This window comes from Neolamprologus multifasciatus, chromosome 4 (assembly GCF_963576455.1).
Source record: "Neolamprologus multifasciatus chromosome 4, fNeoMul1.2, whole genome shotgun sequence".
NCBI lineage: Eukaryota > Metazoa > Chordata > Actinopteri > Cichliformes > Cichlidae > Neolamprologus > Neolamprologus multifasciatus.
In genome coordinates, this window is record NC_140442.1 from 26,241,081 (window position 1) to 26,267,146 (window position 26,066).

At 40.6% G+C, this 26,066-nt stretch overlaps 1 protein-coding gene across 3 annotated transcripts; it reads left to right on the forward strand.

The window, feature by feature from the left end:
* Positions 1-1,759: 1,759 nt before the first annotated feature.
* tlcd4b (TLC domain containing 4b) lies at positions 1,760-26,066 on the forward strand. Of its 3 annotated transcripts, none has more exons than XM_085157194.1 (8): positions 1,760-2,081; positions 2,901-3,268; positions 7,561-7,713; positions 10,989-11,078; positions 16,957-17,015; positions 20,220-20,314; positions 20,410-20,483; positions 20,590-26,066. In XM_085157194.1, exons 3-8 carry the CDS (start codon positions 7,568-7,570, stop codon positions 20,936-20,938), a joined length of 813 nt encoding a protein of 270 aa, XP_085013320.1. In that variant the 5' UTR covers positions 1,760-2,081; positions 2,901-3,268; positions 7,561-7,567; the 3' UTR covers positions 20,939-26,066. The 3 variants fall into 3 exon arrangements, with proteins under 3 accessions (XP_085013320.1, XP_085013321.1, XP_085013318.1); XM_085157195.1 differs by having other exon boundaries at positions 2,901-3,050; XM_085157192.1 differs by lacking the exon at positions 2,901-3,268 and having other exon boundaries at positions 1,762-2,081.

A 26,066-nucleotide genomic window follows, 5' to 3' on the forward strand; every position in this document is an offset into this window, starting at 1 on the left:
TTTCAGTTTAAATATAATTAGTGGCCTTATAGCGTTGTGGTTTACAAATGACAATTAAATTTTATTTACACAATGCTAAATGATTTATATCAAATATGTAAAAATTTTAAATAACATAGTGCTAAATCATAACAACCATAGTCAACAGCGATGGCGGCACAGATGAAGACGTTAGGAGCCACATCAACAAAGCAAGGCTGCATTCAACACCCTGCGACGCATCTGGAACTCCAAAGCCTTATCTCAGCGCAGCAAGATCTGCATCTTCAACAGCAATGTGAAAGCAGTCCTCCTGTATGGGTCCGAGATGTGGCGGATGACCAACACCACTACCAGCAAGATACAGATTTTCATCAACAAGTGCTTGCGACACATCCTCAACATCAGATGGCCTGAGAAGATCTCAAACACAGACCTGTGGAAGAGAACCAGCCAGAACCCGGTTGGTCAAGACATCAAGAAGAGAAAATGGGGCTGGATAGGCCACACACTTCAAAAACCACTCGACAACATCACAAGGCAAGCACTGGACTGGAACCCACAAGGGAAAAGGAAAGTGGGGAGACCCAAACAGACGTGGAGAAGATCTGTCGAGAGCAAAGTGAAGGCCGCCAGAATGATATGGACCCAGATGAAGAGAACGGCCATGAACAGAGTCCAATGGCGTGGTGTTGTTGCGGACCTATGCTCCACCAGGAGTCTACAGGAAAATTGAAATCATAACAACAGTCACCTCAAGGTGTTTTTTGTTACAGAGAAAACCCCAGCAATCAGACAACCCCTTTATACAAGCACTTGGTGACAGCGGGAATGAAAAACTCCCTTTTAACAGGAAGAAACCTCCAACAGAACCAGGTTCAGGGAGGGTCAGCCATCTGCATAAAAAGTTTAAAAATCTGCCAAAGCAAACATACTGAGCTATTTGACTCCTTGTGAATATGGGAGGAGCTAAAAGTAGTTCTTATAGTTATTATTATATTTTATATTATATTATATTATGTTTTTTATTTTATTCTTTAATGTTTAATTTCATTATTTGAATTTTATTTTTGCCTCAGTGTCTTGAATGGTACTTGTCAAATGCAAAGTTTAAGAACTTCTAATTATGTATAACAACACAAACACTGTGACACACTGTGTCAAGGCAAACTTCCTACAGTCATGTTGACATTCCTATCTCAGTAAACACATGCACCAGACTAAATTGTTGAAAAAAAGGAGAGATGTCCCATATATTTTTTTAAAATATTACATTTATTGTATTGTTAGACCTGACAAAGGTTCATTTAATTTTTAGCTAAAGTGTAGTTTTCATTTTTATTTCAGTGCACTACGAGTCACGTTTACATACTTTTCCTTCCATAAGCTTTAAAGTAAGGGGGCTTTTTCAACATTACATTTGACACATACATAAGGAGTGTTTGAGCTCATATTATTTAATACACCTGGGATAATTTAAATCCTCATGATCCACTTATGATGGATAGGTTTGGTGCTCAACAGTTGAGCCCCTTGAGCATATCTCAGTCCACTCTGTGCGTGTGAGATATCTTCTTGCAAGTCGTTAGTCCATCGGCCAGCAGAGCAGCATGACTTGCAGACTGTACGTCTCCACTACCTGTGCTGCAGCGGATCATCATCAATCATAATATACCGTGGCCTTTGTCCCTGGTGGGTGTAACCCACAGACTGTAGCGTAGACTCTTGTCTGGGGAAGGGGTGTGCGGCGGTGGGGGGCGTGTGCACGTGTGGGCGGGTACGTACCGACGTCACCACTGGGTCCTTGCTGTCAACGCCAAAATAAAAACGAGTAAAAAAACCCAAAAAACTTTTCAAGTAGACTCATGACAGCGGGGAATCGGGGAAAGCCTCTCTTCTCCGGGCTGTAATGGTTGTTCTGCCACGTTGTGGTGTAGCAGCGGAGGTTGTTTTTCTTCTTCCCTGAGCTCGCACGGGGAAAGCCTGCGGGCTGCCTCCGATTAGCAGACTTGCTAGCTAACGTCAAGTTGGAAGAAAGTGGAGAAGACACGGGGCGAACCGGGAGCTCATCCGCCTACACAGACGCATGCGACGGATAGCAGGTACGAGAGCTCACCCATCTCCTTCCACCACATCAGACACAGCGCAGACTAAAAGCCTTGCCGTCTTTATTTTACTCAGTTTAGGCAGTTCTCCCCCGCACATACCTTAGGACTGCAACAGCTCCCGTGTCCCTCTCTCCTCCTGCCGTGGCGGCAGAAACAACAGGACACGTAACAGTCCACACAGTTTGAGCTTTCTTCTGGAGCAACTTTGCTCTCCTGAAATCAGTCCGCTGCGCTTTGGCGGCTTGTTACAATCCGCTCAAAACCTTCTGTCTTTGTGTTGTTTAATAAGCTGTGTTTCTCTCCCCCATTGTCAATGAGATTCCTATTTTTCGACACATTTTTTGCCATTCTCTTCAGCCGTCTGCAGTGCTTTTACGATGCATTTGCAACTACAACCTCCGCCAAACATAGTGGATTTATTTATGGGGGGTATTGCTGTTACATAGATCCATTTTTACTTTAAGCCGAACCCGCCAATCGCCGATGAGGTGGTGCGGGCTGCACAATAGTCCAAATCTAAGACGAGAGGGTTTGCTAAATCTGGGCATTTCTTCCAGCTTCAAACGGCAGTAGCCACCAGTCATGTATCAGTATTCGTGTCATGATCCTGCATGCTTGCTTGCTTGCTTGCGGGGTTTGGTGTGATGAAGCTGGCCGAGGACTGAGCCTCCAACTCGGAGCGAGCCAGACCCATCCCTCTGCTGTAGCAATGCGGTAGACTGGGGGGGGCCGGTTTAGATTTCCAAATGAAAAAGGAAGGGGGTGGGGGAAGAGTTGAAGCCCTATTATTTATATTTGGTCGATATGTCACAGGGTCACGGTTTGCTGACAGCAGCAGGATAGTCCAGCGGACCAAGGTCGGACGAGGATGGCAGAGCACTTCTCCCGTCCGACCTGTCAGCCGCAGTGAGGAGGCTCCGTGAGCTGCTCCTTCCCATGGGGCGCTATGAACCAGCCTGCCAGGTGAAGAATGCCAATGAATTATTCAGGCACATGCTGCATATGATCAGGGTTGCCCGGGAATGTGCGTAGCTGCTTCTGGGGACAATAAGAGCCCACCCCCCAAAAAAGAAAGAAGAATGGCCTGCCTCAGCTTCCCTGCTGAACATGCCAGATTTGAGAGAATGGGGCTTTGGAAAGCTGGAGTGGAGTTGCACATCTTGCAGCGGCTTTGATTCTTGGTAAATGTGTTTATTTACTGCAGAGTGAAGTTTGTCCTACCGATGGGAGTTTGTGCAGAAGATTACTCCAGCGCTGTAATCATGGTAGACACTGAATTGATGCAGTGTTGCTCGTGGCACTTTGGTTTGAGGTGCTTTGGGTTTTTTCAGCAGGTTGTTCTTCCTTGGCTTTCACACAGCAGTGTATATGGACAGCACTGGACATTTTAATGTAGATGAAAAATGTTGGATACACACTTAGTAATATGGGTCAAAGTGCTTAGGTTGCTTTGTAAACAGCATGACTGTACAGCAACTGCTGTGTCGGCCAGTCAAAAGTAGCCCTTTTCTTGCGCAATACTATTTTTCTGGAGTCACGTGGCTTGCATAACATTCGTTCATCCATTTATATTTTTTTAATTGAGAATGGTAAAAAGACAGTAAATGCATGCCATGTTTCCCACTGTGTTGCAGCCCCGCTTCTCTTGTTGAGGAGGCCAGTTGCTGTAGTTTGAAAAGTGAAAGGTTTTCGCTTTGTAGTTTGATATAGGATTTTAGCCACTCTATGGGCTTCCTTATTTTTATTTTATTGTTGCAGAATAATCTGAATGAATTGACTGCAGGCAGTTAAGCACCTGTAGGAGTGTGTGCGTATCCTTGCTGAAACAAGCAAGGCTTTCCCTGACACAGACTTAATAGCAGTGTATGATGCTACAAATAAATACATAAATAAGTATTTCCACTAATCCACACTTAGTGGGTTTTAAACTTTTTGCTAATAACAAGCTGCACAGTTCCTCTCCTCTGTAGCCCTGAGGATTCTGTGTCCAGAATTTCCTAATGAATTCAAGAGTTTCCACTTTGCTTCACTCGATCCTCAATGAGGCTTGGCCCAGAGGAGGCAGCAACGCTTCTGGATCTCGTTCGAGTTTTAACTTACGTGTGTGGATGTGGTGCTGAGCTGTGTCCACTGACACAGGTTTTCAGAGTGTTTCTGAGTCCACATAGTGAGCCATTCAGTCCTGCATTACAGCCATTTAGTGCTGCTTTTCAGGCTTGTCCCTTGACTTCACAGGCTTATTTGAATCTTTTAGTACTGTTGCGTAGTAAATGATCAAATCCTCCAGTTGGGGTTGACAGGGCTCGCAAAATCGCTAGCCCGACGTCCCGGGGCTAGCGATTTTTCTGTTCGGGCTACCAAAATCCATGTCAGCCCTGCCCGTCAGGCTGTCATAGGAAGAAAAAATATGTCAATGCGTTTGCAATCTCTTGGCAAACGTAGCTGTCAGTATGTGACATATTGAAATCGCATTTGAATTTCCGCTTGTTTTTTGCTTCACTTTCACTTTGCGATGGCGCAAACTGTGAATAGAGAGCGGCAGCTACTGACTGGTGAATGACAGATTGATTGCGCACCAATTCCTCTGACATCGTCTTATCACTCATTAGCTTAGTGTTCAAACGTGACAAGTGAAATCTCCCGCAGCATACAGGTTTGCGCAGAGAATCGCTGATCATTATGCAAGTGCCTGTGTAAAAGCAGATGGATTTACGCAGGTATTTTAGTTCTGCAGAGCCAAATAAGACGGGTCAGGGTGAAGAAGGGGCAGCCAAAGAAAAGCCGATCACAAAACGGAAAAGATATGACAAATCAGGCTATGAGGCAAAAGCAAAAGCGCATGGACAAAAGAATTTCTGTGGCTGAATATGACGAGCTAAATAACATAATGTTCTGCCGGGTGTATCTTGAGTTTCCCTCGATTTCTGAGTCGACAAGCACCTTTGTTACTGGGACCAGTAATTTTAAGAAATACCCCATTAGAACCCACGAGAAATGCAAGAAATGCATTATTGCTCAGTCTGCAGTATCTTTCCCAGAACAAACGCCAATTGCAAAAAAACTACTAAAAATAAACCTGAAAAATCTGTTTAGAACAGCTTAATGTTGCAAACAGTGAACTACCTTTGGCAAAATTTAACAGCCTTTGCAAACAAAGCAAATGGCCTAGATCTTGGTTCCACTTACCTCTTACCCGTGACTTCAGTGGAAATGTCAGATTCAGGATCTGACACAGACTGATTCATGTTCTACAGTTCTTACAAGTTCATAGAAATTTCTGTTCAGTTAGAACCAAATATTTGAGTTGATGATTGTATTTTTTTTTTTTTTTTTTTTTTTTTTTTTTTTTACAGTTGTTGTAATTTGTGTTTTAACAATTTTTTAAGTCAATCAAAAAATTGTCCTCTTTTTTTTTCAGGCTACTTAAATTTATTTTGGGCTACCAAAAACTGAAGAGTGTCTGCCCGAAGGGCTACCAGAGATTTTGAAATTTTGCAAGCCCTGGTTGGGCTGTGTCCACATGCACATGATATACACCTTTGAATTTACAAGACCAAATCTGTTTGCCTTGTCCAGGTGTATATGGAGAAACTGAGTTTCTTAAAATCCTTACATTGGAAGGATTTTTATTTTAAAGATCAGTCACATAAAACACTGTTTATGTGTAAAGAAATGGCAAAAATACATAGAAAGGGCTATGTTTACCAAAAGACTTACTTATGTACATGTGGACAGGCCCTTAAATCCTTGAACTGATTAACCGCAAAGGCCTTCACAGAGTAGTGACGCTTTTCCGGTCTTCTGAAAAACTCAGTCCATTTGGGATGCTCTTTTTAAGCTCAGCTATCTTACTAGTTAGACTAATTAGCAGTGAGATTTTCCACCAAGTCTTCTTTACATTTTTTTTTTTTTTTTTGCTGGCAAATATCCCAATGTTCATGAAAGAACCGCTATCTGATATTTTTATTTTTTTAAGTACATTTGATCAGTTTTAACATTAGATATTACGTGTTTGTTGCAATTTTAAAGTCAAATATAACATTAAAAAATTCCAAATATAAACAATGTTAACTCTAAGAATTTAAACTTCTCTACTTTTTACTCAGAGTCACAGTTTTTTGGGAAACAGGGTTGTATCAGGACAGAGTCCAGATCAGTGCTGACACAGTATGTAGTGATAACTGATAACAGGTCATTATGTGAATGCACTTCAGTACCCTCTGTTCCCTGTGAACTTTGGGTCTTTTTTGACCTCCTTTTTAAAAATTGTTTGTTTAAACATGGACAATTTGGCTGTAATTGTGGTTGTGATCTGTTGAAGGGGGGAAGCTGAGAAATGCAAGTAATTTTTGCTTGCAGGAAACAAATAACAGGAACGGCAACATTCACAAGCTGATAAGTGTCGAGACTTGTAGTGCGAAGTCCTCTTAGGGAAGTGGAACTTCTTTAAATACTATCTGTTTTTTCAACTTAGGGAAGTTCTCAGAAAAATGTCTGAACTTCTTGTTCTTGTTTAACGTAACAACCAATAGGACTACAGTCTGAGCTTGTATGAACTGATGAAAATCTATAAGGACTCAAGGACTCATTAAAAAAAAAAAGTCTTTTTGATTCAGTGGTTTTAGTGAGCGTGGTGCCGTTCCCTCGCTGATTACCTGCGGTTTGAAAAGACTGGTTTCTGGTGCAATGACGTGAGTCAAAGTAAATAAATCTCATAAGCTACTCAAATATAGTCTGTTCACAGTGTATGTTTACAATCGGTAGTTTGCGTAGCATTCCCTGGAACGGTTTCCTTTTAGTTCAAATTTGCTTTATCATTTTAAGATAAAGTGTCAGCAACATGGAAGCGAGGCAGAATGGCAAAGATTGAGTTAAAAAAAAAAGAGGTTTAAGCCTAAACAAAGCTGTAACAACAAGCATTGTTTTAAGTAAAATACCGCCTGAAATTCTTTATGCAATCCCATGAGCTGAACTTGTTGCTTCATCTTGAAAATCCTCTTTCGCTCAGGCTTTGTTTTCTTCTCAGGGATTTTTTTGGTGTGTCCTAAACAACTCTCTGTAATCCCCTTGCAAAATGTGCATAATAACACAGAGCCTTTTTTCAGTCCTAAATGCTTAGCATCACGTATTCACACCCAGTAACTTCTTTTCTGTTTCTGCCACTCTGTTATCCTTAAAAGCTTTTTACCCCACCCTTTCCCACCGTGCCCTTCTTGGCTAAAGCGCTCATGTCACTTGCATTAGACGGCTCATGTCTTCAGCTTATATTTCTTCCGTCTGTCTCTTTCCCTTTCCTCCTCTTCTTTGTGCGCCGGCTGAACCACAGTTTCCCCCCGCTCTCACTGCCACCTCAGTTTCTCTTCTGGCACTGCCCAGAATGACTGACAGACATCAATTGAACCTGTCCATGTGTATCACTCTCTGTGCATCCCCACCCTCTCCTCCCCCCTCCTCTGCTCCCCATTGTGTTTAGGTGAGTGATGGAGACGAGAGAGTTGACCGTGGTAGCTGGTAGCTTTGTGGGTTTCCAGCTTCTCTTCTCAGTGGCCAGCCCGCCGCTCTCCTCCGCCATTACCCCAGGTTATGGACGGCTGCCTCCCACCAAGCTCACTGAATGGAACTCCAGGTACGTCACAGGAAAACGCTGCTTGTCAACAGGCCTTTTCTGTACACCTGAGCTACCTTGTTTTTTTACAGCAGCGCTGTGCTGTAGTGCCATTGCTGGTAGTCATGCCGGCACATTTTAAGAGGAAAGGGAACCGATTATGTTGCATTACCAGCAGAATTGGATGTAATGCCTGTGGGAAGAAAATTATGGTGGACGATCATTGGTGAATTTTTTGCAGTGAAGACAGTAATTTCATCATTTGGGACTGTAATTTTCAGTGAATGTGAGTTAATTATTATTATTATTATTTTTTTTGGTAGAAATGCATGGAATTGATTCTGGACTGAGCATCAGTACTTTGTTGGTGGAAATGGGGTATAGCCGGGGATTTCTTTCATTTTCCCCCCCTTTTAGGAGGTGATAAAACATTAAGAATGATCGATTAGGATAATAAATGTTGAAATATACTGTACAACAGTCCCTCCCCTCCCATTTCTTATTATTTTGAAGAAGCCAGATCTCCTAATTTTTAAAAGTAGTCTTGAGAAATACCTCTCCAGGTTTTCTGAAGGTCTCACAAATGTTTCTTAGGACATTTGTTGCTTTTTCACCATTTTCAGAGGAATGGTTTTTGTTTTTTGAGCTGCTTAACACAGACCTGTGAATCATTCAAGCATCAAAAAAGGTCATGTTGTTCCATGGCGAATCGACCCGAGTAGGTACTAATGGAAAAGGGGCTTAAGAGTCCACAGCTTTCTGTAAAACACGGTGGAGGCTCTGTCATGGTTGTGGCTGCAATCAGCCAGTGAAAACTGATTTATAATTGAATAAACAGTATCAGATTTTGATCCACCATGTAGTATCATCTGAAAAGCTTCTGATTGGGAACAGCTTCACTTTTCAACATGAAATTATCCCAAACACAGTGCCAATACAGGAAAAGCACATCGGGCCCGAAAAAACACATCGTCAGGCATGGATCGGCCCCCCAGAACCCGGATTTTAACATTATTGAAGCAGGGTGGGATCATCTTGAAAGAAAACTGAAGAAAAGGCAGCCAACATCCAAAGAAGAGCTTTGAATGTCTTTTAAGAAGCCTGGAGAACTATTCCTGAAGACTATTCAAAGAAATTACATGACTGCTTTCCAAGAGACTTCAGGCTGTGCTGAAAAATAAAGGTGGTCAAACCAAATATTGACTTTTAAGCTTGTTAGTCTTTTTCTACCATTTTTTTTAGCTTGTTGATTGTTTTTCCATGCATGTTTGTGCATATTTCAATAAATTGTAACACACCCTTATTCATAGCAAAATATAAAGTAATGATATTATTTTTATTTTTTTGTCATAAAATTGTACAAGTGAGATGCACTTCCTCAAAAAAAAAAAGTAGCCGCAAAATGTTATAAAGCCTTGACCAAGCTAACCTCTGTGCGGTTCTGTTGAGATGAACCTCGATGTGCCTCAGGCCAGCTCATTGTTCTGCACAACTACAGCTGTGATGTGACCGGCTGGTGGAGCACAGAGTGGTTTAAAGTTTCAAACTTAAACCTCAGAGGTGAGGTTCAGGGGGCAATGTTTTGTAGTTGCGTAACATCTTTCACTGTTTTTATTTTCTTCCTCCATCTGTTTTCTGTAATGTACTGCTCAGAGATTACACTTTCTTCATGCAGCTGTGGTTTACATTAGCCTGCTTCTACCTAATTGAAAGAATGGAGTGCACTGACCAAGGAATCCAAGACAAGTCAAAGGCAAAGCGCTGATGGCCCACTCTAGAGTGGTCTGCTGTTGTGTAACAGCCAGCTCTCAGTGTGTCAGTGTGCTGTTTATGTAACCACAACCTAAGTGCAGGGAGAGAAGGGAGAAAGCACTTCTAAGGAAAAGCAGTATGGTTGTGAGCAAAAAAGTGTGTCCTGTACTTTTATTTCATGTCTTTTCTGTTTTTCCTCATCCTTGTATTTATTATTGCACATCCTCAAATAGAGTGACTGCATCCAGAACTTTCTGTAACAGAAAATAACTCAGTGGCTAGTCATACTTTTAAGACTGGGCTTGTACAGCAGCCTGCCATCGAGCCAGTTTTGGCCAAGGCTCAGGCTGGCAGCTGCAGTCTGTGGATAGAGGCTGCATGGTGACACTGGAGGAATTGTGATTGTGGTAGAGAAGAGATAAGACCCACTGGACCTCTGGAGTATCTCTTCAGTGGCCCACATAACTACTCCAAAGGTCAAAGAAAGTAACTCACTTGAACACAGTGCATAAAATAAATGCAGCTATCATAGACTAAACGTAAAACTTGGGCATAGTCATCATGAACTCACCCAGTAGGTTCTAGTCTCTGCATTTTGAAGCCAAGTGTTAAATTTGGGAAACTACCATGCTGTTTTGTTTTTTAAAAATGATCATTTTGGGACCAGATATTGGAAATCCAAGAGTCCGTAAACTATATGCAATGCTACCCACAGATATCTCCTGATTGGTCCTAAGTAACAGACCAATGAAACAGCAGAATTTGACTTTTATTTGTTTTTTTGAGCTGTATGCACAGCAGACAATAATCAAACAATGTCAATGTTAAATATATATATATTACGTGTTATATATAATATAAGCACCTTGAGGCAACTGTTGTTGTGTAATGTAATAAAACTGAATTGAATTAGGTGACTCTGCTCAACTGGCTGCCAGCTGGTTGTATTCCTATAAAACAGGAAGGTTGCCGAGTGCAAATTTAATGGTGAAATATGAATTTCTGTCTATGTAGACAGAAACAGATACGTGATTTTTGATGATTAGCTGTATTATCAGAAACAGATTGCATGTAATTGCCAACTTGACCCCATTCACTATCAGACTGAAGGCTGATTTTAGTGATAGTGTTGATATGTTTGATAATCTCATCTTTCAGCAAAAAATAACTGAGGTGAGAGAACTTTATCTTATTAATGTAACAGATAATGACAAAGTTAAACTTTGAGAACATTATTTGCAGTTTTAAAAAAAAGGGGATAAATCACAATATAAGTTATTGTAATTCTCAACAGATTTCAAAATGTCATGTGTTTATACCATATCATGGAGTGTCTGGTGATTGCCACCTCTAATCGGGATTGACTCACTTTTGGAGCTAGCTCCACTTTTTTAGCTCTTTCAGCCCCATAGCTTGGTAAACCTGTACACTATGCATGTATGAACAGATGTGTAAAAAAGACTGATGATTGTTCCTGACTGTACCTATTAATCTGTTGTCACGTTCACTAATTTGCTCTTGTAATATGTGTGTGTGTCTCCCAGGTTAGTGTCCACAGTGCACGCGTTGATTGTGGGCTTGTTCTGTTTGTACATCCTGTGGTACGATGACGCAGTCAACGCCAACCCTGTCTGGTAAGAGGAACAGAAAGGAAACACTCATGCATAAAAAAACAAAACATCCATGAATATCATGTCACGTGCACAAAGAAAGACAAGATTTGGAGCATGCAGCCATATGCTGTCCACATACTGTGCAACCATATAAGCAAAAAATACTGAAGTACTGTTAAAGCCGTGGGTGCTTTTGGGAGAAACCTGTGTTCCCACATCTGCCTTTTCAGACTGGCAGCCGGAACTTTCTCACACGGGGAAGGGTGGAAACTGATGAAGGGATGAAGAGGGAGGTGGGGGTGAAAAATTGGGGATTGGTAGTTAATACCTTTTGGCGCGACAGAGATGGCATTGCCTTTATGAGAACGAAAGAGGGAAGGCGAGAGGATGGATCTAACGTGTCAGTGGAGTCTCCAGAGAGTTGTTGATTTGGAGGATTTAGACTTTGATTTTTGTCTTCGCTGTCTTCTCTGCCTTCACTCTCCCCACCAGTGCTGACTCTGTTATTTGGATCAGTGAGTCCTGAAAAAGAGAAATGGCAATCTCTTGCTCACTCTACCGCTCTCTCTCTCCCCCCATTTCTTTCTCCTTTCTAATATCTCAATCAGTCTTTTGAACACATCTCTCCTCAGCTTTCGCTCTCATTTTTCTCACTTACAACACCACTTCCTTCCCCTCTCTCCTCTTTTTCCTTACCTTCTGTTTCACTTCCTCTCTGTCTGTCTAGCAGACTAGAAATCCCACCAACAAGATGCCTTTTCATAGCAAACAGCAGCAGCTAATCCCCCCCCCCCCCAAAGAAAAAACAAAAAAAACAACAAAACCCACTCTCCCTTTCCCTCGCACCACCAGCCCTCACGATCCTCCCCCTGCCTTGGGTTGCCGATTACACATGTCTAGCTGCCATATCAATGCAATGCTCTTTTATTCTGTTTCTCTGGCTAGCATCGCTGATGGAGCAAAGAAAAGGGGAGAAAACAGCGGTGGGTAGGGGCACGGGCAGGAGGGATGAGCTCTCCCTCCCTCCTCCTGCTGCTAGTCTTCATCTGCTCAGTGTTCAAGTGCTTAATACCTTACCAGCATTTTTGGGGGGTTGCAGGCAGGATTTTTCTTCTATCACTTCTCTGAGACACCCCCCCTTGAGGAAAAGGTGACAGTCATTTCTCTGCTGAAATGGTTTCTTTGTTCCAACTTTATTTCTTCACTGCTATTGTTGAATTTCTTAAGCTTATTCCCGTCACCCACCGGCACCTAGCCGATTCCCAGAAGTATCCTAATGCCTTTTTAAAGCTCATCTCATTTCAACACCGGAGTGGAGCAAGCCTTAATTCTCCAGTCAATCTGATTGCGCTACAGCATCATTAAGGCCTGTCACACAGCAGCATTGTTCTCTCGGCGCTGTGCTAAATGGTGGCGCAGCGGTCAGAGCCAAACTGTTAGAAGCCTGCTTTGTTTGCAGCTGCTGCTCGGGCTCTTTCAGGTTGTCACTCCGACTGTCAGCACAGCTTCGGCTGTTATCATAATCCTTTCGGTTAACAAGCGCCGTGTCTGCCGGCCTCGCCCCTGCTGCATTTCTTGATTGGCTTATCTGGACTTGAACTTAACATGTGCATGACAGTCTGAGGAGAATGGAGGACCGCATTTCAGTTTGCTTGAAATTTAGGACAACCTGAGATATATTTTTGACACTAAAGGAAAATAAGCAACAAAAAAAAACAAGATAAGGTGAAAGTGCATTTTGTCAAATCTCATTTAATAAATAAAAAATGATATCTAGTCCTTTATAAGTCTTCAGATTAGGAGAGTATAAAGTCAGACAGACAGATTGTCTCATTGTTTGTTTAACAAAACTAAGCTAAAATGCAGATGCAGTGTGTAAGAAAATAAGTACTCCCTATGAGTCACCAACTTGTAGAACCACCCTTAGCACCAGTAACTTAAAGCAGTTGTTTTCTATAGGATTGTATGAGTCTCTCACATTGTGGTTGAAGGGTGTGCTTTCTTTTTACCATGACTCTTTGTTCTCGTGTTGCTTTTCCAGGATGTTTAGTTCAAGTCTTTCTGGTGAGATTTAGAAAACTCGGGCACTAATAGCTTGATAAGTCAAACCAGTTTATTCACAGCGCTGTAAAAGAGGTGGTGTTGGCAGCATATGGGCAGGTCTACTGGCAGGCAGCAGACTGGCATATTGTACAAACAACAACCAAGCTATAATATTAGAAAACTGCAAAGAGGTTAATCACATAATACATGCTCCGCAGCAACACAGTTTTTGCAGCCAAAGCATCAGAGTGTGAGTGTGTATCTTCTGCTATAAAAAACTGCTATATTCATTCATTCTTTCATACATACAGTTTAAAGCACTTTAGGCCATCGGGAAGCCTGGAAAGGCATTAGTGGCTGTAAATGCAATCTTATTTGTATCACTGCTCCATTATTAAGATACAGGATTAGAAAAGGGTGTTCCATTAAACTAATGTTTTGCTTCAATGTATTCTCATGGTATTTAAATAGGTTTTAGCCTTCTTTCAGCTGCTGTCCCAATGTTGTTTACACAAGTAAACACCCTTAAATACATAAAACAAAAAAACAAACAGAATTTAGACTATTAAACAGGCTGACTTGCGTATTTTAGAAGCAGCAAAGAAAGGTCCCTGTATTGAGAAGACAGAGGGTTTAGGTGCTGGCTAATAACTCAAATCCCTCATGTGATCTTGCAGGAATGATTATGTCATTTAACGGTGAACTGATTGGTCAGTAGGTAATTGTTATGTACATGTTGATGTCTTATCTCATGCACAACCTGCCTGGGAACAGGTTAGGTCTGCCACAGAAGTTACCACAGCGATTTAAGCAGATAAGCCGAGAACTGCATTTGTAACACTGAAAATCCAGAGGTAAACCTCAATTCACCGTACCTAGCAAGGCCCCAAAACCTAATTTATAACACCAGTGTCTTTCCTGAGGGAGGGTCAGCATGTCATCATCAGCATCCGGCCATTCCAAAGAAATGCAACCCTGCAGCTAAAGGATGCTGTTGCTGTTAAGAATCAATAGAGGTGATGAAAAGAGAGGTCCATCAACTGTTTTTGCCATCCACCTGTATCCCAGCAGTCCTTTCTTTTCTATGGTTTTGGTAAATTTTTTCTTTCTCCAAACTTCATACAAGTGTGTTTTATTGTTGCAGTTAAAATGCTTTATTCCTTAGATTTCCCTTAAGGGTCTACATGCACAACACTAAATGCAAATATCTGAATGAAGAGTCAAACTATCGATAGAGCAAGCAAGTAGAAAGCTAATCAAATTCATATAAGATGTCAGTGTTACCAACATTATCCTCCTCATCTTCATTATAAGAGACCTGGAGTTGAGTTTGTTTGCCTCCTGGTTGTCACAGGTTGAATAAAAGTCCTTGAGAATCAATTAATAACCAATAAATTATATTTCTTTCTTTTGATCTTACTGGAATTAATATTTAAATCAAAAATTGACATTGAATGGGACTTCCAGTATCAATCTCATCAGGTGGAAATGAAAAGCGCTTTCATACATCATAGTTTCACCAATGTGCTGCTATCCGTTTCCCATTCTTGAACGTCAAAACTTTTCAAACCTGTTTCCCTGAATCTAAACCGTAACCTGTTGAAACACAGCCAGCTAGTTTGTGACTTATCTGTAGATCTAAGTTGTTGATAACTCTGGAATGACTTAATGAAGGGTTGCAGACTGAGACTAACAAAAAGTCTAAGATGCACTGAAAGTCAGACCCTTCTATTCCCATGCTGTCATTTGTCACCACAGCTCCAGATCAGCTGCTGGTGAACATAACTCATAGCCCAAGCATTTCACCACACTTCCCCCACTTAAGTCTGTGTGATTTTTGGCCATCTGAGACGAAAGTTGTCAGAGTTAAAAAGCGGAACAGTCAATGATTTAGAAGAGAGGCAGTCAAGGGTATGCAGCTGTCACAGAGATAAATGATACAGAGTACAGTACAGACGCTACAGGTAATTCTATACTTTGATGTGCCAGTGAGGATGTTCTGCTGAGCAAAGACAAACTCTGAGAGAAAGTTAGGTTTTTTCTTCAAGCTGCATTCAGTAAGAATATAGAGCGTTTATTTAAGTTTCCTTTGCACTTTTCTTTGAAGCACATATTAGCTCAAGGTTCATTCTGATTACTACGTATCTGTAGCCCCATGGAAAAAGCCTAGCAAACTGCTAAGTGCTCTTAAATGAGTTCTACTTGCCACTTAACAGCATATCATTTGGCTTTGAGTGTCTTTTGTATAATGCCTGTTGAGTCGGCGCTATTGTAGTACTTCCTGTTTAAAATTCTACGTATCTTTCTGGGCCAAATTCCAGTCAGTGAACCATTCATGAAGAGAGAATGTGAATATACTGTAGATCTGATTAATCAATGTTGAGTCACACTGATGAGATTACCAAGAAGTATGTGGATTTTCAGGCTTCCTGACAATCATCAGGCATGATGGGCATTAGCCAACCTGATGTTTGCACGTTGCATTTCTGTCAGAGTGTGAAGAACACTTTCCAACAAAACAGGCCGAGGCCATGTTTGTTACATTCATACACGTATACTCATGGAAACAATAACGTTGGGGAAATGTTAGATTAGTAAAACGACAATGGTTTTTTTTTTTTTGTCTTTTTAAATAAATACAAATGTTTGAGCAGTTAAGTCTTAAACTCAAACAAATACTCTTCTTTGACCTGACTGTTCATTTTGGACTGACATCAATGTGTCTGTGTGTTTCTATCACATACATTTCATTAGATATTAAAATGGTATGGTAAAAAGAAAATCTTACATGTAACTTGGTTATATCTCCAGATGTTCAATGCACTTAGTTAAAGTACTTATTTTAAAGTGAGGCAGTCGAAGCTTGGAGATAAAGAATACATTTTGAAAGGAGTGAGCCCAGGGTCATGTTGTTGGTGTGGGTACAGTGTATAGTAGAGCATGTGCGCTGTGCTGCGAGCTCCTGTTACACAAGCAGTCAGCCAGTCATTTGCTATGCGATACTTGTGGCTGATACAAGGATCGGATCTCTATTGAAGCAGACATACCTCCATTGTTATTTTAAACCGATGTTATTTGCAAGGACACTTTAATGGTAAGAGCAGCAGGTCACAGGTTTATGGCCCGAACTACTGATTGCTGATTGAACAGAAATTCTGTCAAACGGGAGGAGAGGAACACAGAGTGCCAGCATTGTGGATATCTTTTCTGCAGAGCTATCTGTCATGTTATGGATTCACCACAAGCATTGCTCTTGTCAAGGCAGTCGTCTTTATACCGCACACAACAGTATCACAGCAAATTCATCAAGGTTAGACAGTCAAACTTAAATGACCTTTCAGTTTTAATCTGCTAAGAAATGCAAGAGGTGCAGTATTGCAGACTGTTGATCAGGGAAGCAAGACAACTTAACATATTTAACTCGTAAACTGAAGCTTCTTCTTCCCGTTTTTTTTTTTTTTCTTACTTTCTGTTTTTAAAAATCAGGATCAGAAACTTTATTAATCCCTAAGGAAATTATGTGGTTACTGTTTCTCCAAGACACTGTAACAGACTGAGCTACATTTTAATAATACAATATATTACAAAGTTACAAAATATTAAAATGTCTCTAATATACAGGTAGTTTAATTATAAGTTATTTTGACTATACAGGATGTGCAAAACGGTGCAACTATCGCACTGTGTGCTGTGCATTAGGTGGAGGAGTTGTACAGCCAGATATCCACAGCCAGCAATGATTTCGTGTGTTGTTCAGTGATGCATTTGGGTAATCTCAGTAATCTCAGTCTCTCACTGATTGAGATTGAGCATTATGGTTTTGTGCCTTTACACTGTATCCTTTGCTTTTCCACAGGGGTGACCCCAGTCTCGTCAAACTAAATGTAGCCATAACCTGTGGTTACCTCCTATATGGTGAGGTTTTATTTTTTCTTCTGTCTTTGTTTCGTTTTTTTGCATATGTGGCTGCCATTACCCTTCATGTGTGTGTGCAAGTAGAGCTTTGTATTGTAATCAAGTTACTGTAGAGTCGAATAGTTTTAATTAAATGTATATTACATGCTATGAAGGGTACCTGTGATACATGAATGCATAGGAGCATCGAAAAAGGACAAAATATTTGACATGTCAGACTTGGAAGAAAGTCATTATTTTGTTTTATCATGTGTCCTTGAATTAGAATTTAAAACACTTCCAATGTTTCCTTCAGAATTCAAACCAAAGGGAGACGCACCTACACTTTCTTTTAATAAAAAAGAAAAACCCTGTACATTAAATGAAAGAATAGTCAGGAGTCCTTCATTCCCTGGTTGGTGCACTCCAGGTCATTTGTGAACTTGCAACGTTAGTTTTTGTTCTCCTCTGTAGCCTTGGAGAGCTCAGCATTGACATTTTGTAGGTTCTTTAATTTACAATATAAAGTGCCTCAAGGCGATTGTTGTGATTTAGCGCTATATAAATTAAAAATTCTAACTTGCATAGAATCTGCAGAACAGGACAAAAACTATTATGAAGTTAATAATAATAATGGGTAACTTTATTTTTATAGCACTTTTTAAAATGCTTCAGTTTGAATAAAATAACACAAAAGATAAGCGCATGTCTAAAACATACAAGCACATACTTCCATACATTCAAAGAACAAAGAACATGGGCTGAAGAAGAAGAAAAACTTCTCCTAAAGAAGGTTTAGGAGTTTTTGCCTCTGGTTTTAAAATAGATGTGGAAGTGTGAAACAGTTAGGAGACATTGATCAGTGATTGCAGGCTGAGTGCTCGAATAAGGTCTTAGCAGGTCTGCTAGAAAGGCAGAACCTGGCCATGTAGGGCTTTATATGTCATTAATAAAAAAGGAAGAATGAATTTGAGAATATGAGATTACAAATTCAAATATTGGTAAAATACGGTTCTTAACAGGTGACTTGATATTGCTGGATAGCTGGACAATGTAATGACTGATCTTAGAGAAGCTGTAAGAGCCAAACACAAGAACCTCAGTTTTGCCAGTATTGAGATGGCAGAAATTTAAAGACATCCAACAAATAACAGCAGTGAAGCATTCCCCGAGATAGGAGAGGCTCTTCAGGTTGTTTGACTTAACAGAAAAATGTATCATCAGCATGGCAGCGGTCGGAAATCCCTGTTAGAAGCTATTTAATAGATAACCCAGGAGTAACATATATACAGAAAACAGAACTGGACCCAGGATTGAGCTTTGTGGAACCCCTCATATGAGGGGCTCTGATAAGGACATACAGTTAATATGAATTCTGGAGTATCTGTCAGATAAGTATGATGAATGAATAAGAATGGGATTATCAGTGGTGTCAAAGGCTGCTATTACATACAATTCCACATTTTAGGAAATGTAACGAAGATCTGTCGTGGAGAAAACTTAGATAACAGAACTCCATGACACAACTGAGCAGGTTGATAGGAACTAGGGTTTAATTGTGACCTGATATAATTGATCTTAACAGACAACAGAAGAGGAAAAAAAAATGTTTTTCACATTCAGCCGAGGGCTGGGCAGGAAAACCAGACTGAGCAGGATTAAGGAGTCTGTTCGTGGTGTTAAACAAGAACCTTGGACTGTTTTTCATGCTAATTAAGCCAAAGAAGTAGACTGGTTAGTAACTGGTTCCTTCATGAAAAGGCAGTGATTTGTATTTTTCTATCTCAGCTTTTCTGCTTCTCTGTTTATTATAAATATAATTGACACTTTGTAAGAGAGTTAAAAATGTAGCCACTGTGTTCTCATTAAAGATCCTAGGCTTTATGATTCTCCTCTTTGAAAACGATACTGGCTGCAAAACTGTGGCAAAAATATTACACTTATGGTGAAACAGTGACATACAGAGAGAGTCTAAAGATGAGCCAAGAGTAAAACAACCAACCAGGATGTGCCCACCATTGTGTGCGACCATTAACATGTTACACTAAATGAAATGCCTTGTGTAAAATTCAGTTAGAGGAATCAATGCGCAAGTTAAGGTCGCATACCAAAATGAGCTTGTCAAATTTAACAATAGATGAAGGTCGATTGGGAAACTCATTTAGGGAAGTTGGTAGCAGATTTAGGAGGTCAGTAGATAATAATATAGCAAACTAGATTTTCACAGTCAATTTTGAACAATAGTAATTTGAATGAATGAAAAGAAGTGGGAGGAAATGGAACACAATTCAAATTACCCTTGTAAACCACAGCAATTACCCCACCACAGCCTGAGTGCCTCAGGGCATTCAAGATTTTGTAGTTTACTCAGCAAAATTCCACAAGGGGGCAGTAGTCCTCTAGTTTGAGCCAATTCTCAGTAGTACAGAAGATGGTAATAAACCAATAATAATAAATGATTCATTAGTAAAAGTTCAATCGTTTCAAAAGAGCAATAACTGCTGACTCGGGAGGCTGGGCTTTGTCAGGCACGGTAATTAGACTGTTAGGCCTGGTTGCAGAAATTTGTGATGACTAATGAATGGTTTCCATCTGCGCCTTTATAATTACAGGGATTGATAAAACTGTGGCATCAGTCGAATATGAGATTGGGGAATTAGCAGGGGAATCTGTGGAATGATGCAGCCAAATAATGGCCACATGAGTGGGTTGGTCATCGTGATGGTAGGGAAATGTCCAGAGCAAGCTCATTATCAGCGACTAAACATTTGAAAATACTAGGAAAGGAAATTGTCCACTAGTATACCAATTTGATTGTTCTCTCAAAAGAATGAGAAATAAAAACATATTTCATGGACTTTTTGCTTAAGTCCATGAAAATGCTGCATGAGTGCTGTTGAAAATGGATGACCATAAATGTCTCCTTCAGTTTCTTCTGCAAATTTGTGTTCTTTGTTCTTTTGTTCTTGCTCTCCTTATCTGCAGTTGCTGTTTTATGACTTGATTATAGTTATGAATGTATTGTCAGCTCTATTGTCAGTTTTAATTCATCTGTTGATGAATTGATCACAAAGTGATTATGTCAAAGTCATTTTTAGAGTCAAAGTCCTGAGTATTCTGTGTTCGTGTTAGACTCAGTTCAGCCTGGGCTTTGTTCTTTTCTTCTAAAGTCAGCTGTGTAATGTTTTGCTAGATTAATGACCAATGTCTCCACCTGCTCTCTAGACCTGGTGCTGCTAGCGTGTAATTGGAGCACTATGGGGGACAGCTTTTTCGTTTGCCACCACTTGGCGGCGCTCTATGCTTACGGATATGTTTTGGTGAGTGGCTCATTTTTCTGAAACCGGATTCTTGTTGTTTTTGTGTCCTTCTGCTTCCTAAATTCCTCATCATCTGTGTTGTTTGCTCTTCGCAGACCCGTGGTGTCCTTCCCTACTTTGCCAATTTCCGTCTCATTTCTGAGCTATCCACACCATTTGTGAACCAAAGGTGAGTCATCCTCACTTGTGAATATGTACTTGTCAGGATCCCCTTCACACCATATGGCAGACATATCTTGTTCCCTGACATTTCCTAATGGCTCTTTCTCCTCCAGGTGGTTCTTCGAGGCATTAAAGTACCCACGCTCACACCGGTTGGTGGTATTAAATGGGGTTGCTATGGCTGTGGTGTTCTTCCTGGTGCGCATTGCAGTCATGCCATCCTACTGGGCCAGTGTATTCGCCACTTTTGGCACTCCAGAGTTTGAGCGGCTGGGCTTGGGTGCCCAGGTGGCATGGATCACCTCCTGCATTGCCCTGGATGTCTTGAACATTATTTGGATGTACAAAATCACTCGGGGCTGCTACAAGGTCCTGACTGGGAGAGGAGGGCGAAAGGTCAAGGTAGAAGCAGAGGCGTCATCTTCCTTAGATAAGAAGCACACAAACAACCATACAGACTGAGGAGGTGTAGAGCACAGTATTTGTAGACACAGACAATAAGCATGGAGGGAGGCTGGACAACCAGGAACCTCGCTCTTTTAATAAAGCCTCAGCTTCCCTCTCACCCTCAATCTCAGCCCCTGATCTTCTTGAAGTCAGCTAGTGGCCTGGGCTAAGAGTCCTCAGGTTCTCACCCTGGCACAGGACAAGCACCAGCGTTTGCAACTTTTTTCACTGACAGATTAGTATCCTGCTGGGTGATAGTTTTCAGACGACAAGGTAGAGCTCAAAAGCACACTTTTAACTCTGTCTGTTACTCCTGTCACTACCACCAATCCTCTGTCATCTCCCCCACAGCCTGCTCTCACACTCAACTTCAGCCAAAGCCCAATCCTCTGAAGTGCCTGTGGGAGGGGGCGTGAGGGGAAGGGAAAAAAACAGGAAAGCAATAACAGTAGAGGAGTATATCGCCCATTACATTACTGCTTAGCCCCCTTCAAAAACAACAAAAAAAAACAATCGCACTCACTTTTGCTCCTGAACAACTCGAGGCTTCTTCATCATTCTCCGTCCACACTTGTGGCCTGCAGAGTGACTAATTCACCCGTCAGACCCGTACAGTGTTTGTGAATCTATAGGGCTCTTGTCTTAAACTCATCAAACCTCACAAAAAAAGAGACAGGAAAAAAAACACCATGAATGCCTCTTCTACAGTATCACCTGCTGTGGCCTCCTCGTAACAAGTGGCACCTACCTGTATCACCAGCCATGCCCCTCCAGCCTCGTTATCATTTGGAGTTTCTATGTAAAACACAGAATATGCATGCAGGAGAGACAGAGACTCACTCTCTTACACCTTTCGCTCCTAACAGGACAGTTTTGCCTTTTCAGTATTCTTCATGATGGCTCTTTTTTTTTTAATTTAACACTTTAATTTAACACTTGTCATTAGCAATGAAAGAAATATCATTTCCATTGCAACCCTCTGCCTCACTGGGTAGGGCTCCATGATTGAGCTCCAGCATTTTCGTTCTACCTCTCCCCCTGCCTTACAAAAGAGTCTTCGATCCCATCCTCATGAATTAATCAGCTGTTTATTTTTTTCCCTGTTAAAAAAGGAAAAAAAAATGTTTTTATCTTTCAAGACTTCATCTATGTCAACATTACTGGCTCAGAGCAACTTCTCCCTCTGTCTTCAGAGCTTATCCCAGCCAGTGCAGTACAGCAAAGCAGCTTCGCTAAACTGCTTCTAATTGTGTTGTTTATTGTTTGTTTGTTTGTTTGTTTTTCTAGTTAGACCCCCCCCCCCCCCCCGCTTATCCACCCTGTTTTCAGTGACTCTAATAGTGGAAAGCAGTCAGAAGACTCACCCACATTTACTTGTTTGCACATGCACTGCATAGCGTGCAATCTTACACACTGTATTCAGTGCCCTTTTTTTAAACACCATGGTGGTGCTTGTCCTTTTTGCAGAATCTGAGCAATAGGAATGGTAGCAATATGCCATTTTATTATTTACATTAGTTTTTTCAAAAATGTCAGGCAGATAAGAACATGAATTTCGATGGACCGGTCTGCGACAACAGAAAGCAACGTGGCAATCTGCATGATTTACTTTACTGTATAAAATGTATCGTCATGATAGAGCATGGTACGATTGACATATTTCTGTGACGCCTTAGTGAATAGGGTAAATAGATGACTAACATCTAAATATTAAATGCATTAATCTAATGCTAAAGGGGTTGGGTGGGGCTGGGCTAGGTATCTATACCACCAAAATGTGTTGTCCTCTCAGAGCATACTCAAAGCATGTACTACTTGTATTTTTTGATTGTTTCCCCTCAACCTGCATGTCTGTACAGTGTATACGCATACAGTAGGTAAGTTGTGCGTACTGTATGGCTAAAATGTTACCACACTTTCCGTAGGCCAGTTGGCATTACTCAGATTTACAGACTTCAGTTCTTACAGATTCATCAGTTCTTCTGTCAGCAAATTCTTAACAGCTGATTTCATGACAGACAGAAACACAGCAGATGTTTCAGGTTTGGGATTTTTTTTTTTTATGCTTATCAAATCTTGAAATAATAGGTTGCAGGTTTGTACATATCCCTAAAAATCTGCAAGAAAATCGAATTTAATAAATTTTTCCATCCTTGCACAACTTAAACTAAACATTAATCATATAGCGTTTAAATAAAACCTTTTTTCTTTTAGCCTCAGCCCCCCCCCCCCCCCTGCTACCTGCACAGACACACACACGCTATGAAGTGTTAAACTGGTGGATTTCTCCTTCGAGTCTTTGTCTCGTTGGATCAATGTTTAAAATAGTCTGAGAATCTCTGCTGCTGTTTTCACTGTGGAAATATAAAGCACATTCCCCGTGGGGCTGTGACTCTCCTGTATTTCTGTCTGTCACCACTAAGGAGGGGCTACAGTATCTTGTGCCTTTTTAGACAAACGGTGGATGTGATGCAGTCAGATTTGAATTAGCATGAACTTTCTAATGTAATATTCAGTGATTATTTCCTCTATATTCCTTATGTATACTCTGTGTGTATATATATTTTTATAACCTGCCCGCACAGTGATTAATCCGGCCAAGTATTATAATCCCAAAGCTGATCCCAGCAGGGGAGCCCGTTTTCTGGGCAGGGTATATATCTGAATGTTGCGAGAGGTTATTTAGTGGCATTGAAATGATCTTGCAGATGTCGAAAATGAAGTTCTTTTTGTTTTGTTTTTTTTAAACACAAGTTCTTTAAGCTGTACACATAGTGGACGGGAAGGCTAGTGTCTCATTTCTCCAGCCTCCTGAAATCAAAGCTGTGAATATTCAGTCTGAACTACCGAGCACGGGAGACTTTACTGAGACTCGGCCGAGCAGTGATGCTGGTACGCTTCTTGTTGTAGCGTATTGCTCTTTTTGGATGAGTTTAGACTGAGACTGCTCTCTGGCACATGTCTCATGCACAATGTAAAAAGGACACAGTTGGGATGTTTGTTGTGTAGCTCTTTTGCGAACTGGACAAATAGAGTTTTTGTACCTGTCAGGGTTTTTCTACAGAATATATTTCAAGATCTCTGTCGCACACTTTGGGGCTTTTTGGAAAGAGACAGTGAGTGGAATGATATAAGGCTGTGATCTGTATTCTGTACTAATTATTTTATTTGTTTACAACAGCCAGATTGCCACTATTTGTTATGGCATTTCATAAAGAGAAATTGCTTAGCTGTATGTATATATATCAAAAAGTTAGCAAAAATCATCCTGTGATCAAACTCTGATATATTTGGAACAAAATTGCAAGTTTGGATTTGAACCTCCACCAGTTTGCCTGGAATGCGGTTAGGTTGTTCTTCCACATGCTCAACAAGCATATGTTGAAATGAAATACGCTTTGGCCTTACAGCTGAGCTTTTCTATTGGGGTCTCAAAATAGACAGAAATTTAGACATAAGAATGCTGATATTAAATGGGTTGCTTCTGAGCTGGTGGAAGTTGTATGCTATACTTCAGTTTCTCTCAAGGGTATTCACGGTACAAGACGAAACATTCTTTCCTTTAGTTTTGTCGTTCTTTGTTTTCTGGTTGTACAATGAAATGTAATCGGCTGAATCTGGAAGATTTCTATAATGATAAAGTTCAGTGATGATCACGTCTTTTCTTTTTTTCCCCTTTTTCTCCTGTGAATGATTTGCCAGTGTGGCTTCTCCTTTTACATCCTCTGTCTGTTTTTGTGTTTTAATGCAATGATCTTGTTATGTTTTCTGGAGATTTTAATGTGAAACAGCCTACACTACACACACACGGAGACGCACGCAGCCTTCGGGGTCCTCGTCCGAGCATTACCTTGTGACTCAGGCTGTTGTTGTCTACAATGACCACTACTAATCATCACATAATTGTAGTGCTGAAAGCTGAGACTTACTTGAAGTGTTTTTTTTTTCTTCAATAAAGTTGAAAACATAGAAAACCAGTATGTTGGAGTTTTATTTTGACTCTAAATTTCTATTTTCATTATGCAAACTTTTATAATATGGCGAGTGGCTACAGGTACAACTCCCCTCTAATTCAATGGCGCTTCAGTGTAAGTTAATTACAATGTAATTATACTGTATATACTTAAACCTGTGTACACTAGAATAAAGTAGTAACAATCAGGATTTTTTATTATACTTAAATTTACTTTAGTTTGTGTTTGAACAGGAAACAAAATTAAGTTGGACTTACATTTATATTAGTAAAATAAAAGGACAATTGAATAATAGAACACCCATCATGCACATCAGTATAATGAAGATTATTCCACTCCATAATATGACCCGCACCCAACAAATACGGTGCATTTAACATGTAAGATGGAGAAATACTGTTTGTTTTTCTGCAAAATTACCATGAAATTGCACAGTAAAACATACTTATACATTTGTTACCCCATTATTCTAGTCCACCGACTTTTCAGTATTTATAGGTAAATATAATTAGATTGTAATTTCAAATACAATACACTGAAATTCCATTTAGTTACACTTTTAGTGACAGGATGTATTATAAAGTGTTATCAAAAACACTGACGTCAGCATGACCTGTTGTTTGTGGTGTAACCTGTCCAGTCATTTGTCAGCAGTCAGTAGTATGACAGTTCTACTTAGGCAAGCCAAAACTAACTACTGGTAGCTGGCACCACTGCTCTGTGTTTTCTTTTAAAAAGTGTTTGTGAGGAAAGTGATGGAGATATTCAACAAAAAAGGAAAGGTGAAGCACGGACTGAGACATTCGCTATGAGATAAAAGGGGGGAGAGCATTGCTCAAAATGGGGATGAAAGAGACCCGTGAAGGAGCACGGAAAGTGAAAAATTTGGAGGAGGGGTCTGAGCCACTGTAGAGGTCTGTGATTGAAACCATCTCCTGTGTGTGTGTGTACCAATCGGTCAAGGGGTTTGGTCAGAGTCCGTGCTTGAGAAGCTTTACCAAAAAAGGTCACGTAACAGACTCAATGAACATTTCCTCTTGCTACTACAATGCACATTCACTGTTTAACTTCAGTCATGTATGGGCTGAATCTCATCACCTGTGTGTTTTGTACACAGAGAAACACACCTGCCTGTTACAAAAACACGTCATCCGTCAGCGCTTTTCTTT

Bases quoted from the DNA above. Each gene is read 5' to 3' on its own strand.
- tlcd4b (XM_085157194.1), top strand. From the start codon at position 7,568: ATGGAGACGAGAGAGTTGACCGTGGTAGCTGGTAGCTTTGTGGGTTTC. The intron at 7,714-10,988 runs GTACGTCACAGG...TGTGTCTCCCAG, and splicing joins CTCACTGAATGGAACTCCAG to GTTAGTGTCCACAGTGCACG. The intron at 17,016-20,219 runs GTGAGGTTTTAT...CCTGCTCTCTAG, and splicing joins CTGTGGTTACCTCCTATATG to ACCTGGTGCTGCTAGCGTGT.